General features: G+C 42.1%; 1 protein-coding gene across 11 annotated transcripts; it reads right to left on the bottom strand.

The window, feature by feature from the left end:
* Positions 1-74: 74 nt before the first annotated feature.
* Positions 75-16,967, bottom strand: znf217 (zinc finger protein 217). Of its 11 annotated transcripts, none has more exons than XM_053686324.1 (8): positions 16,759-16,967; positions 13,986-14,090; positions 10,782-12,390; positions 9,792-9,914; positions 7,586-8,336; positions 4,281-4,834; positions 3,527-3,618; positions 75-1,811 (listed from the first exon to the last, which is right to left on the bottom strand). In XM_053686324.1, exons 3-7 carry the CDS (start codon positions 12,094-12,096, stop codon positions 3,533-3,535), a joined length of 2,829 nt encoding a protein of 942 aa, XP_053542299.1. In that variant the 5' UTR covers positions 12,097-12,390; positions 13,986-14,090; positions 16,759-16,967; the 3' UTR covers positions 75-1,811; positions 3,527-3,532. The 11 variants fall into 11 exon arrangements, with proteins under 11 accessions (XP_053542299.1, XP_053542300.1, XP_053542301.1 ...); XM_053686325.1 differs by having other exon boundaries at positions 16,749-16,967; XM_053686326.1 differs by lacking the exon at positions 16,759-16,967 and adding an exon at positions 16,446-16,665.
* Between the last annotated feature and the right edge of the window lie 15 nt (positions 16,968-16,982).

The raw sequence follows: 16,982 nt of genomic DNA on the forward strand, positions 1-16,982 counted from the left end.
CATTTATACAGTACACAGTACCATCAAGGGTAGTTTGTGCAACTCAGAAATCAAAAGAGCGAATCAGACGTGCCTTCTAGCACACACCATTGCTTTATTCTGCAACTGAACAGTCAGAAATACACTCGTAAGTATCATGAGAGCATGTTTACAAAGTCATGGGAAACGGGGAAAGACGAGAACGTACGTACTGAACAACAGAGCCGAAACCTTCGCGGCTTTGCTCGTGTTACATTTGTGTTTTCCTGTGGAACTGTAGTCTGTAGAAACTCTGGCGAGTCTTATTGCATTTACACTGATCTGCTCAGTGTTCCAAGAACTGAGGGAGAAAAACCACTCCAACTGATCGTACAAATTATTATTAGTAGTGAACGTGCAGAAAAATAAAAAAATAACAAATGGAGGCCAGAATAATCAAAACACTAACATATAGCACATATCAGTGATGTAATCCATCTTAGTTAAGCAAAAACAATATTAAACACTGTGAGAATCCAATACTGAGAGACAACAGGAGGTTAGACAATCGCTCAAGCTACACATACAAATATTACTCGATTTGAGCCACGTTAGTGGCCAGCGTGTTAAACGCAGACAGCAGACATTTCTCCCAGATTACACAAAAAGCGCAAAGTGAGAGAGAGAGAGAGAAATAAAGTCAAAACAAAACAAAAAAAAAAACACATTTCAAGTTTATCTGATGCAGCTCACAAAAGCCTCCTAAATATATCAGCAAATAAATTAACATTCTGGTGCTATGAAACATCTGCAGGGCTGTAGAGGAGGTGGAAAAGGTAGTTTCTGAAAAGCAGACCATAACACAAGTTGGTCAGTAAATAAGCCACTATCACAGGCTCCGAGAATGCCAGAATGGCATCCGCGATCTTATCCACACATAAAACAGACAGAGCAAGACATTCACTAGAAAAATAAATATATATCCTCGACCAAAAAGAAAAAGGATATAAATCAAACAAAGTGTGTGAAAATGTAACATCGAATCAATGGAAGCCCTCCGCAGAGAGTTCAAATCATCCACCTGTTCCAGTTCTGTCGTCAATCAGACCTGAGGATGCCGTGCCTGCGCGTCACAGTGAGAGGTTCCAAGCAAAGTCCCCATACAAAGAAAGTACACGGTACGTCACCATTATTTTGTGTCTCTCAAAACAGTTTTGAGAAGGGAAAAGAAAAAGAAAAAAAAAAAAAAAAAAAAAAGAGAGCAGCTTTCATTTGCACAAATGGGGAAAACTGAAACGTTTTAAATTGCAATATCAAAAACCGCCAGAAGCTGCATGGCATCAAGTCGACCCTTTCTCAGAAGAGCCTGAATAGAAATGTCTTAACAGTTACAAAATATACTTTATCTATCTGAACCGAACGTGGGTCAAGTTTATTTGGTCTATCCTACCTTTGTGTAACAGCATTTCGATCAATAAGAAGAGGCACTTATTAGATGGAATATTGCGGGCACATCAAAGCTCTGCCCCGAAGCATTTGATTTTGAAACATGTCAAAACTTTTACAGTAAATAGGAGTGCATGATATGTTGCATTTTTGCGTTAAGTGCAATACCACATCTGTACACTGGTGATACTGATACTGGAACGTTATGACATAAAATGCAACACTGTCCAAGGCCCAGTTCTGAGTTCACTCTGCCTCGTATCCAAGGTCGAGATAACAAATGAAACACTCCCACACAGCCTTAATATCACGTCTTGGTCGCAGGTCCTTCTCAAGAAGTAGTGTCAGGAGTAAACTTTTCTTCCAGTCATAGTTCCCGTGGTTGGTTTTGTTCAAATTGTTCACACCTAAAAAGAAAAAACATTGAGGGGGCGTTGAAAAAGCATTAGCATTCATCTAAAACAAACCTGGGCAAAATTAGGGGGAGGTAGAAATTCCAGCACTATCGGTTAGTCTCATCTACGGTTGCAATAAAAATGATTCAACCCCCAGTGCAAATCAGGTTTCTTGTCCAAATGTACAGACTTTCAGCTGTGTGCGATGAACAAATCAAACAAAAGCAGTTGAAATAGTTCGACATGACGAATGATTCAAGGGGTTTCCCCAAATTTAACTGAAAATGCAACTTAGGATTTCTCCAGTTTCAAAATGATTCAACCCGCTGAATAAAATCTCTCAACAGTACAAATATACAAAACAGGTGTTGTCTGAAGCACTAATCTAATCCAGGGCTTCATTAGTTGCATCGGGTGTTCTCGAGCTGGAACACATGAAATACCTGAACTGGCTAGGGGTAGAATATGCAGGAAATACCTGAACTTGCTAGGGGTAGAAAATTATGAAATACCTGGATGGGACAGAAAAAGGAAGCTATCAACGACTGCAAGCAGATTTCTGAGAAGGCAGGTTGTGAAAAACCCTCGAGTGACGGTAAAAGACCTGCAGGGAGACTTGGTGTAACAGCACTGAGGTTTCAGTGAGCTCAGTAAGGCGTGTACTAAACACAGAAGGTTTCCATGCCAGAAGTCCAAGGCGTTCACCGCTACCGACCCAAAAGCACAAGAAACGTCACTCAAAATCATATAAATAAGCCACGGAAGTTTTGTGATTCTGTTCTGTGGAGCGATGAAACAAAACTGGAACTTTTCGGCACGATGGATCAGCGGAATGTCTGGAGGAAGAAGAATGAAGAAAGAACACTCTGTCCACAGTCGAGCATGGTGGAGGATCGGTGATGCTCTGCGGCTGCTTCACATCCTCCGGCACGGGAAACCTGCAGCGTGTGGAAGGCGAGATGGATCCATTGAAGTATCAGGAAATCCTAGGAGAAAACGTCACGCCGTCTGTGAGGAAGCTGACGCTTGAGCGTCACTGGACCTTCCAACAGGACAATGATCCCAAACGTACCTCAAATTCCACCGGTTGCAGAAGTCGTCCTGGAAGACTCTACAGGGCCGTCACAGTCACCTGACTTCAACCCCATAAAAAATCTCTGGTGGGATTTGAAGAAGGCGGTCGCAGCACGCAAACACAACAATATTACTGCACTGGAGGCCACTGCTCATGAGGAACGGGTAAAGATTCCTCAGGAACGCTGCCAGGAGATCTGCATCTCGTTTGCAGCGGGTCATAACAGTAAAAGGAGCTCTACTGAGTACTAAAGATGCTCACCATGAAGGGGTGAATAATTTTAAAACTGGAGAAATCATTATAAGTCGCATTTTCAGTTGAATTTGGGGAAACCACTTGAAGCATTCGTTGTGTTGAACTATTACAATCGCTTTTGTTTGATTTGTTCATCGCAAACAGCTGAAAGTCTCTACATTTTGACAAACCTAACTTGCAATAGGGGTTGAGTCATTTTGTTTGCAACTGTACATCACTTGAGAGATGCGTGACTTTCATTTTTGTTTATGCCTGTGCGAGATATTTTCTAATTAATTTAGCTAGTTCTATTAGAAGAAGAAGAGCGCCTCCTATTCGACTTTGTTTAGAACACATCATCTGTTCGCTCCGAATAACGTATTGGCATTCAGCTACACCCCGAATGTGAAACATTTACCATGTTCTAAGAGGTGGTGTCAGGATGGTTGGGGTGGCTTCTGCGCTGAATGATGTTACCCGGATAATGTGAGAAGGGCAGAGCCCTGCTTCCTAAAAAGACAGGAACATAAAGGATACTCATTAATGACACACCAATTTAATACCACCAACGAGTTACTCAGCAGAAAGGTCTTGGTGCCCAATGCATAAAAAAAAATACAAAAAAAAAAACTTTGAAATTTGCCTTCTGTTAATTTCTAACAAAGAAACTGATAGTAATTAATAGTGTAGGCTTTAAGTCTAAAATGACCCCATATCAATACAACGCCTTTGTGCTGCCCTCAAGGCGGTACTCTGTTTAAAAGATGCTAAGAATCAACATAACGTATTGTTCCTTATAGGAAACCAGTTGCATCACATGGCCATAAGAGAGAATCATGAAATAGGAAGGAACAAATATGCAAGGTTTTCCCCATGATTAAGGCCTACACTGTGCCACGATCATTTGCAATCATATTTGTACTCCAATATTTACCTCACACTTCATTTATAATATGCTGAAAATCAGTGACATAAGCAAAAAAAAACACGCTCGTCTCTGGTTAACAGATATATGTAACATAGAACCATATCGTCTCGTACGTCGATGTTATGTCAAGCCAGAAATCTGAAAAGACTAGCCTAGGCTTATTTAACAATACAGGTTCTTCAACTCTTCACAAGTGAGTACTAGTCTGAATCACTGCACATGGTTGCTTGACCTGTTTGCTTACCAGCAGCGGGTGAATTTCCGGTCACTGCATGGCTGGAGCCTGGGATAGTGGGTTGGTACAACGATGCCAGCTCATTGGGTGTGTATGTGCGCAGCAGGTTGATTACATTCCAGTCAGCGTCGATGCTACTCCCCGATCCTGAGGGTGCCACACGAACAGAAGAGAAGGGCAGGAAGTTTTTTGCGTTCCTGCTCGAGGGTAGCTCCGCCATTCTGCCTGCGCCCTGCAGAGGCTCGGAAGGTCTCGACCTCTTGCTGGAGGGTTCACCCAAATCTGCTTGTGCCAGCTTCCTGAATCGATCAGACAGACATAGCCTGTTTGCTTCTGAGGGCCAGACAACGCCATTTTTAACTGGAGCGGGCTTCTGCGAGACAGCAGATGAGTGAAATTTCTTGTTGGTTTCAACCACTGACTCTGGAAACCTAGTTTGGACGCTTATAACGGATTCGGCAGCCCTGAACCTCTGGGTTGCTTTCTGCTGCTCTCTCCAGGTCTCTTTTGCAGGGGACACCTTTGAAATCTCTGGTTTCTTTGTACCGATCCCTGGAAGAGTCCTGTCATAATAAGAGTCACAGTTCAGTGAGGTTGAGTTGAAGTTTTACATGGGCATATTTTATAAGAAAAAAAACACAACAGAATATGTGTGATAACAATAAAGAACAGTTTTGACATGTACACCTGTTTTAATTGAAACCCCTCATGAAATAAAGTCTAGTGCCTGGTTTATACTTGACGTCTTTACCAGCAACATACAAGGACTTGTTCACCTACTCGTCTGCGTAGTTTATGTACACCTTGGTGATTAAAAATCGACTAGATGACACACGAGAACCAAAATATCCCTGTCCGAGTTTCAAGTCAAACTTTAAAACGTTTATCAGTCACATGGAAAAAGTAAGTACACCCCTACATTTATCACACCTTCAAATCTATAAAACTAGAATCACGTGTTCAAGATCGGGTGCCAGTGATTAGAACCTGCATAGATAGTGCAGGTGGAACCGGTCTTATTTATATATCTAGTGTCTGGTGTTCCCTTTGCTATTGAGGTGTGTGGTGTCATCATGCCGAGATCTAAAGAGTTCTATAAGGCCTTCAGAAAAAAATGGTTTTGGATGCCCATGAGTCTGGCAAGGGATTTGAAAAGATCTCCAAATTATTTGAAATACATCTGTCCACTGTAAGGAAAATCCTCTACAAATGGCTCAGATTACAAACGGCTGCCAATTGGTCCAGGACCGGCCGACTCGGCGAATTCAGCCCAAGAGCAGACCAACTGATGCAAAAAGAAGTCTCCAAGAACCCCAAAATTTCATCACAGGATCTGCTAGCTTTGCAACTGTTAGTGTCAGAGTGCACGCTTCTACAATCAGAAAGAGATTGCACAGATTTGACCTGCATGGGAGGCATGCCAGGAAAAAGCCACTGCAAGACTACAGTTTACCAAATCAGCATATAGGCAAAGACCAGGCCGTTTGGAATAAAGTGCTCTGGACAGACGAATCAAAGAGAGTTGTTTGGCACAGACCAAAGACAGCTTTTCAGGAGAAGCACCTCAAACCAACTGTGAAGCACGGTGGTGGAAGTGTTATGGTTTGGGGTTGCTTTACTGCCTCAGGGACTGGAGAGCTTGCATTCATTGAGTCAACTATGAATTCTGCATCATATCAAAGAGTGCTTGAAGATAATGTGAGGCCGTCTGAAGTTGAACCGAAAGTGGATCTTTTAACAGGATAATGATCCTAAGCACACTAAAAAATCCACCAAGGAACGGCTCAAAAAGAAGAAATGCAGGGTTATGGAACGGCCGAGTCAAAGTCCGGATGTCAGTGTTCTGGGGGGATTTGAAACGTGCAGCACATGCAAGAAAACCCACAAACATCTTGCAACTGAAAGAATACTGCATGGAAGAGTGGACAAAAATTCCAGCGAGCCTGGTGGACAATTACGCAAAACGCCTACAAGAAGTTATTTTTGCTAAAAGGGGGCAATACTAGCTTCTGAGGCCAAGGGTGTACTTACTTTTTCCACAGAAAAATCACACATCTGTTGATATTTCTATTGAATAAAGCTCATTTTCCTTGTGGATTTGTTCAAGTACATCAACTTCATTAACAGGCACCGTTTCAAAGACGTTGCAAAATATGTCAAAAAAAGGCAACAATTTCCATGGGGTGTACTTACTTATTTCACATGACCACATGTATGAAATTTGACACACAATGCTAGATTGTTTAGTGAGTTGCAGAGGCAGGGTCACATGATGCTATACTGCCCCCACTATTCACGTTGGCATTGTGCCACGCAGAGTCAGGACATGCACAAGTGAAGCCAGAAACAACCACAAGATATGTTGAATATTCAAGTAGGACTCAGGTCTAAAGCCAGTTAATGCACATTTACTTATTTTAGTTCATTTCATTTTTGGTCTTCATTTATATAGCGCTTTTTTTTAAAATATTTTTTTAGCCTTTTTCGCAGTCCCACAAAGCGATATTATCCTGATTAAGTCGATACTCTGATTAAGACACTACCATGTAACCAGCGATTATTGATGATCTGAATCTGATTGAAGTCATACTCGAAGTAAACACAAATGGAACGTAGACGTGTGGAGTATTCCAGTTTTAATCGCATTATGGACGTGTATTACAGACGTGTGCACACCTTAAGCACGCTATTAACATCGCGTGGGGGTTTTCACCGCATTTTCGCCATGACGGGTCGCGTACACACACGGCAGCGCCCAACCGTTTTACGGCAAACAAGACAGCACGGCTGCGTCCCGAACCACGTACTCACCTACTATATAGGTATGTCAGCTACTATATAGTAGTTCACACGTTTTATGTATTGCATTTCAGATCTCTGCTGGATATTTCATAGATTCTACTCCGTACTAAATGAATATTATTAAGTATTACTTTTATTAGGCCTACAACTAAACGTTTACCATCTTCAATTCGTTACACTGGTTGTCTTTTTATGTATTTAAGCTCCAATTACGCTTTCTACGTAGGGAATAACGCAGTAGTGTTACACAGCCTATGTAGTACTCAAGCTACAGGCATGCCTCTGCTTTTAGGTTCAAATTCCTCCTCACTGGTTAATCAGTATTTTACCAAACAACAGCAGCTTCTTTCAGTCGGATATCTGACTGCTGTTCGGTTTCTCTTACGATGCTCTAATATCCGACTTTTACGCACATCACAAAGCATTTATTATGAAAACAATGTAAAAAAATATGAATAATCATGCAAGCCTTCAAGCAATCGTATGGAAATGAAATTCATCAGAGTCGATACCTGGACATGTCCTGATTAGGTCTGGAAGATTTTCCCGGTTGGGGTGTTGGGGATTTGGTCCGGCGAGGATGTTTTCGGTTGATGTGGGGCAAAGGGGCCACGTCTTTCCCTTCGAGCGCTGGGGGACACCCAGTGTAGCGCTTGGGCTTTAGTGGGGGTCTGTAGGAAGTCTTTTTCGCATCAGACTTCTCCTTATGTAGAAGCTTCCTGTGCATAAGCAGGACTTCGGGATAGAGGGTTTCATAAGGACAGGAAGTGCAGGTGTTGGTCTGTAACATATTCCTAGGTACGGAGGTAGCAGATAAAGACAGAGACGCTTTGAGGGAGAGGTTTAACGGTGCCTCAGAGGCTTCTTTCCCCTCTGCCTTCAGGTTGATTGGGAAAGCGCCGTTCACATGAGGCTCGTTAGGAGGAGTGTAAGGAGTCGTGGCGGCCATGTTGCCACATCCCTCTTTGACGCGGCTGACGGGGCTGGTGATGGCAACGCCTGCCTGGCTGGGTACTGCTTCACGTTTGACGCTCGCACACACAACGCTGGCGGCAGGCCACTGTTTAGGTGGCTTTGAGGCTGGCTTGTCGTCTATGTTAGGAGACTCTTGCCCCTTGGCACTGTTAGCAGCAGGTGCCGTCACCGGAATGTTGGGGATCTCGGTATAAGGCTTGTCTTTGTGACGTCGGTCCAGGTGATATCTCAGAGAGGTCTTCTGAGCTGCAGCGTAGTCACAGTATTCACATTTGTACGGTTTTTCACCTGGATAAAGAGAGGCGAGAAATAAGCACTTACAACGTACGATATCACGCCTTGGAGCTGTAGTAGTTGAGCAACGTCGAAAGAATTTAAAAAAATCATCATTGAAACACTTTTAAATTAGTGTTTGGTTATTGCTAAATAGAAACTACAGTCGGTGAACATGTTTGCAGAGCAGAACGTTCCGATGGGGTAATGCGGTAACAATCTGACGATACAGAAGCAGGTCAGAGATAGCTTAAGTATGCACCATTATCCCCTTGCTGGATAGAGCGATAGACGCTAGACACAGGGGAAGTAAAGTAACCTGCGCGTGTGTTTTAGCCGGTGACGACATCATTACTTTCCACATCATGAGCGGCGAGGGATTTTGTAGGGCGCAGACGCACATATCACACCAGCACCAAAAACAGAAAATATGCTGAGACGCATCGTGCTCTCCATGCGTGTTTGTGATGATGCAAGATGAATGCAAATGCCCCAGGGTTCGACAGAACCAAGCGAGTCTGAAACAGACCGACGCTGCGAGGAACCATCACAGTGGGATTCGGACCGCGGCAAACGTGCCCAGTGTGAAAAACACCATAGACTCAATAGGCTCGGTTTCACTATGCAGCTCAGTCAGAACGCCGTTAAGTGTGGGTTTTATAAAGCGCTATGGTAGACCGATATTTAATATTTACAAATGCAGCTTAACTAAAGCGACTAGTTTAGAAGTCATATCACTGTTTGTTGCAGTTCTAATTCACACGATGGCTATGTCGGTATATTGTGTACACAAGTTGGGGCACTGGTAAGGACCTTGGCTCACTGATACCTACATTTCCAGAGACATGACTACATACTTGCGTAGTAAAACTTTAAAAGTTTTATACGTCGTATAAATTTGCTCGCTTAATCACACGTATTTCTGTCATAATGTGTCAAGTAGGCAAGCTAGTGGATTTAAAAAAAAAAAAATTTTTAACTCATTAAACACTTAAAAGTCGTTAGACTCAAACAAACTGTACACAGAACGTCAAGTTAAAAATCTCTACCGTAAGTAATCATTTGAGAGCTACAGCAATGATAACAAGCTACTTACATTTGCAGCCGGAAGTTGGCTGAGTTTGTCCCCCATCTGAGAGGCTGAGAGGCTTCAGAAAACATGACATCATTTCCAGTAAAGGAACACAGCGAGCATCGATGCTCACGGGTTTTTGCGGTGCATTGTGGGATTTTTTTATTTATTTATTAGGGAGCGAACATTCCAGTGCACTGGAAGCATTTTGCAACTGAGACAGCCGACTCTGATCGGTGCCCTAACTACTGAACTAGGGAGATGATTGAGACATACTCTAATGACATCCCATTCAAAATGTTAAGCAGTGTGCTTACCACTGAAGTCGTTTCCAACCATGAGGTTATCGGAACGTTAAAAAAAATAAAGAAATAAAAGTCCTATTTTAGATGCAATACCTGTATGCGTCCTGAGATGAATATTGAGGTAATAGTTGGAGCGGAAGGTCTTGCCACAGTAACAACACTTCCTCGGAGCAAGAATTTTCAGTTTGATTTTGTGTGAGCCTTCTTCAATTTTATCTGCAAACAACAACAAAAAAGAACATACATTTCAGAAATGTTTCTTCCAACAGAGGCATAGTTGTAAAAATGGAACTGAATGGCAGTACAGAAAGAAAAACTGTATTTTTTGCTGAGTGAACAATTTTTAAATAGCCAGAAGAGGGCGCTGTTGAGGACTGATCGTTTCCCCAGTCATGTCTTGGCTGGGTAGGTATGCAAGATCTGTTATTTCAAACAAAAAGTTAATGTGCAAGCCTCGGCACACTTTTTAAACGCCTGAATCATGAACTTTATCAGTACTATTACTATAAACGTATTTATAATATGTCCGTACAGGTCAAAATGAATCGCCACTGTAATGTGTGTAGGCCTTCGTTTACTACATGTGTATTTACTGTATAATTCCTCAATACAGCTGAGAGAACAAGGCAACTATTTCAAGTATCCAGAAGCCAAGGATTATAACAACAACAACTAGTCATCTATAGTATCCTCACATAAGTCCTTTTAATCAGAAGTCACTCCTTACAGAACGTTATTTTAATCAGAACAAGTTATACTGGGCCTACTTATTATATCAATTCTTCATCCATGTTTGACTCGCATACACTGAATCACACACACACAAAAAAAAAAGGAAACAAAGCCACACCCAAGCTAATGCGACTGGGCTGCATTCATAAACTAAAAGGTCATGTGGAAAATCGGGATGGTGCGAGCTGCAGAACAGTGATGCCAATTCTCGTGCTGTTACCAATTGTATTTTTTTTTTTTTTTGGTATTAAATACATTTAACCAGATAAGATTTTGCAGCCATTAATGTATAAATGTGTCTGGAAAAACATCTATAATGTCTGGCTGGAAAGATCATTTCAGAGAAATTACCTGACTGGAAAGCTTCCACAGGCACACCTTCTTCATAGCCGTCCTCAGAACCATCTTCCGCTCGATCGAGTGATGGACTCCCGGCAGAGCTGACGCTCGGAGTCCTCCCATCTACGGGTGTGGTGGGGCTCTCGGCTCCTCCTCTCTCTCTTTTGTGAACTCGGGAGTGCAGGACCAGCTGATGGTAGGTTCTGAACGTTTTGCCACACTCCTCGCAGTCTGTGGGCTTGTCTTTGCGCAGACTCAGACTCTTCTGCTCTGCCAAATCACCAACGCCGAGTTTGGCCTTCAGCTCACCCCTCAGGCCCCGTCTCACCAGTTTATCGCCACCGCTAGAGTCCCAGATAGAGCCGAGCTCCTCTTTGTCCGAACCAGACTCCTCGTTGTCAGAATTGGAGTCGGCATTGAGCTCTTTGCTAAGGTTCGGCCCTGCGGCAATCTTGCCTTTGGTAGCCAACTGCCAGGCCTGGTAGGTGTTGAACGGGTCCAGCTGCGGGATCCACCGCCCGGGTTGGCATTTTTGCTCAGCGTTCTCAGATGTTCTCTTTAAATTTATGCACTGAAGAAAGCATTCTTGAGAGACAGGCGCCTCCGGATTCAGCTGGCTTTTACTACACACGTTCTCCTCAGGTTCTGGCTCCCGATTGTGCACTTTGCTGTGCTCTGCTAGCACCTCCTTGTTGAGGAAGAAAAACCCACAGACCATGCACATTTTGTAAGTTGTCATCACAGGCGATGCTGGTCGATCTTGGACGACGCCGTTCACAGTAACGGGCACCTCGGCATCCTGGCCCTTGCTGGATTTGGATTTGCCGTGGGTCCTCATGTGATTCTTGAGGAACCATGGCTCCTTGAAGCGCCTGCCACACAGGCTGCAGGAGTAAATGAAGGAGTCCTTATGCTTCCGCATGTGCGCCTCGAGTACAGCAATATTTTCAGTGGCTTGGCCACACACGTCACAGCTCAGCTCCTCGTTCGGCTCGTTTTGGCATGTTTCGGGGCAAATCCTCTCGCCGGGCGTTGAGAACTCGGTCTCAACACGCAGCACGGCGGGAGCGTGGAAGGTGGTAGGGTGCCGAGAGAGGAGGTGCGGCCCGAGCTCATCCTCGTGCTCAAACGTCTCCTCGCAGAACACGCAGGCCAGGGGTGAGCCGCCTAGCACTGGCACTACCAACTGCGTTTCAACCTTCTCTGCCAGGCTCACGTGGGCTGTTATACTGGAGCTGGAGCCAGAGCTAGGCATAGTGGCACTGCTGTGGTTGAGGACGTCATGGCCTAGCCCATCAGGACTCTCCACATGTGGGTGTGTGGGCATGGCAATGACAACCCTTACTCAACACCTTAAGGAAATACGTATTGGGACTACAGGTTCTGTGAGGCACTCTCATGTAATACAATTCTTGGAAGACACAAACAGGAACTCCTTTTCCAAAGAACAGAAATAGTCAGATTTCACTCAAAGCTCAAAAAAAAAAAAAGGGATCCTCAGAGAGTTTCATGACGAACCACACAAAAAGGTTAGGGCTTGTCACCAGAAGGCGTTTACACACGAAATCTCTTCAGATATCTTGTGATTCACACAAAGGAATTATGTCCTGGCAGGCAGAACCTGAAATGATAGCAAGAGTAAAGAGAAAGTCAGGCGTGGCCTTTCCTGAACAACATGACACCTCAAGTTTAACCTAGAATTATCGACAAAAATATTCACAAACAATATGTACTCCATATCAAAAAATCAAATCACTTCACAAAATGTTTTAAATATTCCATATGAAAAGGTTGTTGTTTTTTTGCATGGTATGGTTACTAATATTGGTTTGAATCAGGAATCCCAGTGCAACTTTACTCATTACAAGCTCGTCCACATGGAGCAGCCTGCATAATCTCATACCAACCAACTTGGAACCAATACAAACTTGCAGATGTTTCACCTAATTCGAATTGTGTTCCTTGTTCACCTACAACAAAATCAACGTGACACGTGCACGGCATTTCAGGCATCTACTATCACAGCTGCAAATAACGTGACCTAAAATCAGAACAAGACAAGACTGTTTTCTCTCTGAAAAGGATGACAGTGACACATACTGCATCACAAATCTACCTTAAACAACAGTTCACCCTGAACATCTACCCTTATACAACGGTTGGTTCTGCTCCACAAACGGTGGTCCTTGCAAGAGCGCTGATATTTTATATTCAGCGCCGAGAATTTTCACTTGGCTTGTCTGTATTTACTACGTAAATATCTAGTTCTGTAATAGTTCATCACACTGAAACGGTTTCTATACTTACTCCAGGCTGTCAATCTCTGCATTGCAGAGATACAATATACAATTCTCTATCCCAAACAATATTTGTGTCTGAAAATCTGTCATTTTTGCGTGTCGACTTTTCTTTCATGTTTTCAATTGGTCCATGATCACTCTAATGATTTAATTACAGTACCCACAATGCCACTCGACTACTCTCAAACAGTGGAGCAGAAGGATTAAGCCATCGCTTCATCTCCACAGAAACACAGCGATGCAACAGCGCTTGAATCCTTTAGTCTATCCTGCTCTCTCATCTGTACACGCAGAACGGATAAGCTTTTTTTCCAAAAGCTTCAGACTTGCATGGTAATAACGGCGTCAATGCCATCGTACTGGTCATCTCGTAGATCTCTAACTAATTCCGGGATTTCGTTTCCAACACGACCGCGGGCACCTCCGCAGCTTGCGCACTGGATTTCTCATTACTGTGGCGTAGCTAGAAAATGGTGACGGACTAAAAAAAAAAAAAGCTAATTCGCGCTGTGCCGGTTACAATGTCCTTCTGTGATATCAATACAGCAGACAACCATACGGAAATAACAACTTAGCAACAGAATCGCTACACCCATCATAAATACAGTAGCAGGTCACAAGTTTACATAAACCTTGCAGGAAAAAAAAAGAGGGATCATAAAAATTGCATTTTGATTTTTTGTATTTTCCAGCAGCGGCTATATGATGTTGAGATCCATCTTTTTACACTGAGGACGACCGAGGGACTCGTACACGACTATTACAAAACAGTCCATTTTTTATACATTACATTTAGTACTGCCCTTCAGAAGCTACATAAGATATTTGCATGCTTCCCAGAAAACAAAATAATAATTTACACCGATCGCCATGTTCAAAAGTTTACACCCCCCTGGCTCTTAATGTATCATGTTACCTTCTTGAGCATCAGTGAACGTTTGCACCTTATGTAATAGTCGTGTACGAGTCCCTCGGTCGTCCTCAGTGTGAAAAGACGGATCTCGACATCATATAGTCGCTTCTGGAAAATACAAAAGCAATATGCAATTTTTATGATCCCTCTTTTTGGTTGGAACATGCAGATGATGCTGGAAAAGCAAAGAATGTGTAGGACCTGGAGGATTTTCCTGAAGAACAGTTTAACTGCTCAGGACAGACAAGGGACTCATGAAGAACTCTCACAAAAACATAAACACAGTCGTTGATCATCCAGGTAACGACACACAGTATTAATAATCAAGGGTGTGTAAACTGTTGTATACATTCAGTTAATCATTGTATCTTGTGGACTATATGTAAATGTCCGCTATGTGAAATAGCTCATTCAGGGCAGGACTAAATAAACAAAACGCAATTTTTATGATCTCTATGAACATTTTGCAGATTCTGTGAGGCGTATGTAAATGTATCGCCTCAACTGTATTTCACATTTCGAGCGGACTTTTCCTTTAAGAGTTCGTTTTCTCAAAGAAAGTACAGAACAATTCTCTTTTTAACTTCGGCTCTTGTAAATGGCCGTTACAAAAAATCCAAAGAAGAAAGCTTCAGTGTTGAGTTATCTGTTGAATTTATTCAAGGTTCTCTCTCTCTCTCTCTCTCTCTCCTTCACTACAAGCCCATTGTTGTGGTGCTCTTGCTAAAATAAACGTGCTTCACAAATACATTTGTCATAGCATTCCTAGCTATAGCCTGGATAGTACATATTAAATATCAACTCTATACTAGTACTCTTCCTTCCTTCCTTCCTCCCTTCATTCATTCATTCATTTCATCCTGCTATAGCAAACTGAAACCACCAGAAGAGAAAAGGCGACAAAGTGCATGAATCACTTGTTGAACTTCAACTACAGAAAGGTGTCTGTCAAAAGTCCATGTGTTTTATAAGGCTGTGGTGGAATAATTGTTAGAATCACTGCTAACACACACACACACACACTTCAGATGCACACTAGTTTAACATAGTAATAAATAAATAAATTAGTAAAGGACCAGCTGTTGCTTGTCTTGCTCATTCTTTTGTCAGGGCTTTACCATGTGGCCACAGCAACAACAAAAAAGAAAGAAAGAAAGACAGACAGAAAAAAAAAGAAAGGGGTTAACAAAAATCCATCGTGGGAGTAACAAAAGCACCTGTGTTTCTTATTAATACTTATACACAGGCTTTGAGAAATGGTGAAAAGAACAAAGAGTCAGGTTTATCAGTTGTACTCGTTATAGCTGGGCTAAATAGTAGCACTGTTTCTCTATCGTGGCTTTGTGTGAATGAGGGACGATTGTGTGCATAGAAATGATAAACTACACATGTAAAACTATCAGTGTACCCAGTACTGGGGGGGACGACAAAAATTCCAAAAGATGAAATACGCATTCATAGTTTGAACGAAACAACCGAAAGTTTTGTGTGTTTTTTTTTTTTGTTTGTTTGTTTGTTTTGTTTAAGCTAACTTTTCGCACTGGTCATTACTTTTTCCGACATTAAACCGTACGGTGTCGTAAAACTGACGCAAAATCAACACTCAACAAATATCAACTATTACAAAACCTTCGACTGATGTCTTCATCCTCAAGATGCACTCACACACACACACACACACACACACACACAGCTAAATATAAAATCAGCTATAAATATGTAGCGACTGACCGAATGGACGTTTTGGCAGCTGGTGAAGAGAAAAACACGCGAAATAAAAGAATAGAAATGTGTGTGTGTGAGAGAGAGAGAAGGAAAGGAAAGCAGATCACGTCTTGTAACAGCCACCCAAACTCACATCATGTTAAAGGCTCGCGACTCAAACCGTGGAAGCATTTGGGGCCATAATTTCCTGACACGTGACCATCTTAAACCTGATCAGCGACTACTCTCCAAACTGCTTTAAATGCAGAATAACATGTTCGTCCATACGGATAAAAGGGCTGGCTTTCACGAGCCACATGTTTATGATCAATCCCAGGACATATTTTTAATATCTAATATACTCCCGCGAATCCAATCTAGCCGAAGAACGAACCACTTCCCTGCTATTTAAAAACAAAATCAAACAACAACAACAAAGATATAAATCGATCACAATGACGTCAGATCGAATGATGAGCTATTACACTACATTATAAATCCACTTATTTAGTTTATAATCTGCTTGTTCTGGCTAACTTTTCAAGAATAAACAGCCTTACTTTGCCTGGTTAGATGATTTGTGTCGCATAAAACTCATCCTTTATGGAATCCTTAGATTAGGGTTAGAGCTCAGTAGAGTAGTATTCGGATTGTTTAAATTAGTCGACATTTGCTGAGCAAGAAAGCAAATGGTTCAGGTGGAAACTAGCAGAAGAAAACTAGCAAGAGAATATCAGTCACAGGTTCGTTTCAATTCACCTTTTCCTTGTGGCTTTAGAGCAGCATCAACTGTCTACTATGTGTGTGTGTGTGTGTGGTTGGTTCCTGCCTTAACTTTCTAAATAAGATAAGTTTCCTATCGCTTACCACTTCCTACCTTCTCCAACATTATCGACGACATGACCGAACTTGCTAAAGCGAGTTAGTTGAAACACTCTAACGTGACTATGATGTTTATTTTTTTATTTTTTTTTTTAACGTTAACGTTAGCCAGAAGTCCAACTTAATAGCAACCGAAGGAGAAAAAAAAAAAAAAAAAAAGACAACAAATAGGGAACTCACCAATACCTACCAATATGTCCACTCGTCAGGTATTCTCAAGCTATTATATTAAAGTTATTCTAATATATATGTATATGTATATACATATGTGTATATATATATATATAACGACACTTCTGTCGGACTTGTAGACAGATAATTTATCCGGGTAATAACTTGTATTGTCAGTAGCTGCGTTAGCCAATTGTTCGCTGGCCCCAACAAAAAAAAAAAAAAAAAAAAAAAAAAAAAAAA

Source organism: Ictalurus punctatus, chromosome 15 (assembly GCF_001660625.3).
Source record: "Ictalurus punctatus breed USDA103 chromosome 15, Coco_2.0, whole genome shotgun sequence".
Taxonomy (NCBI): Eukaryota; Metazoa; Chordata; class Actinopteri; order Siluriformes; family Ictaluridae; genus Ictalurus; species Ictalurus punctatus.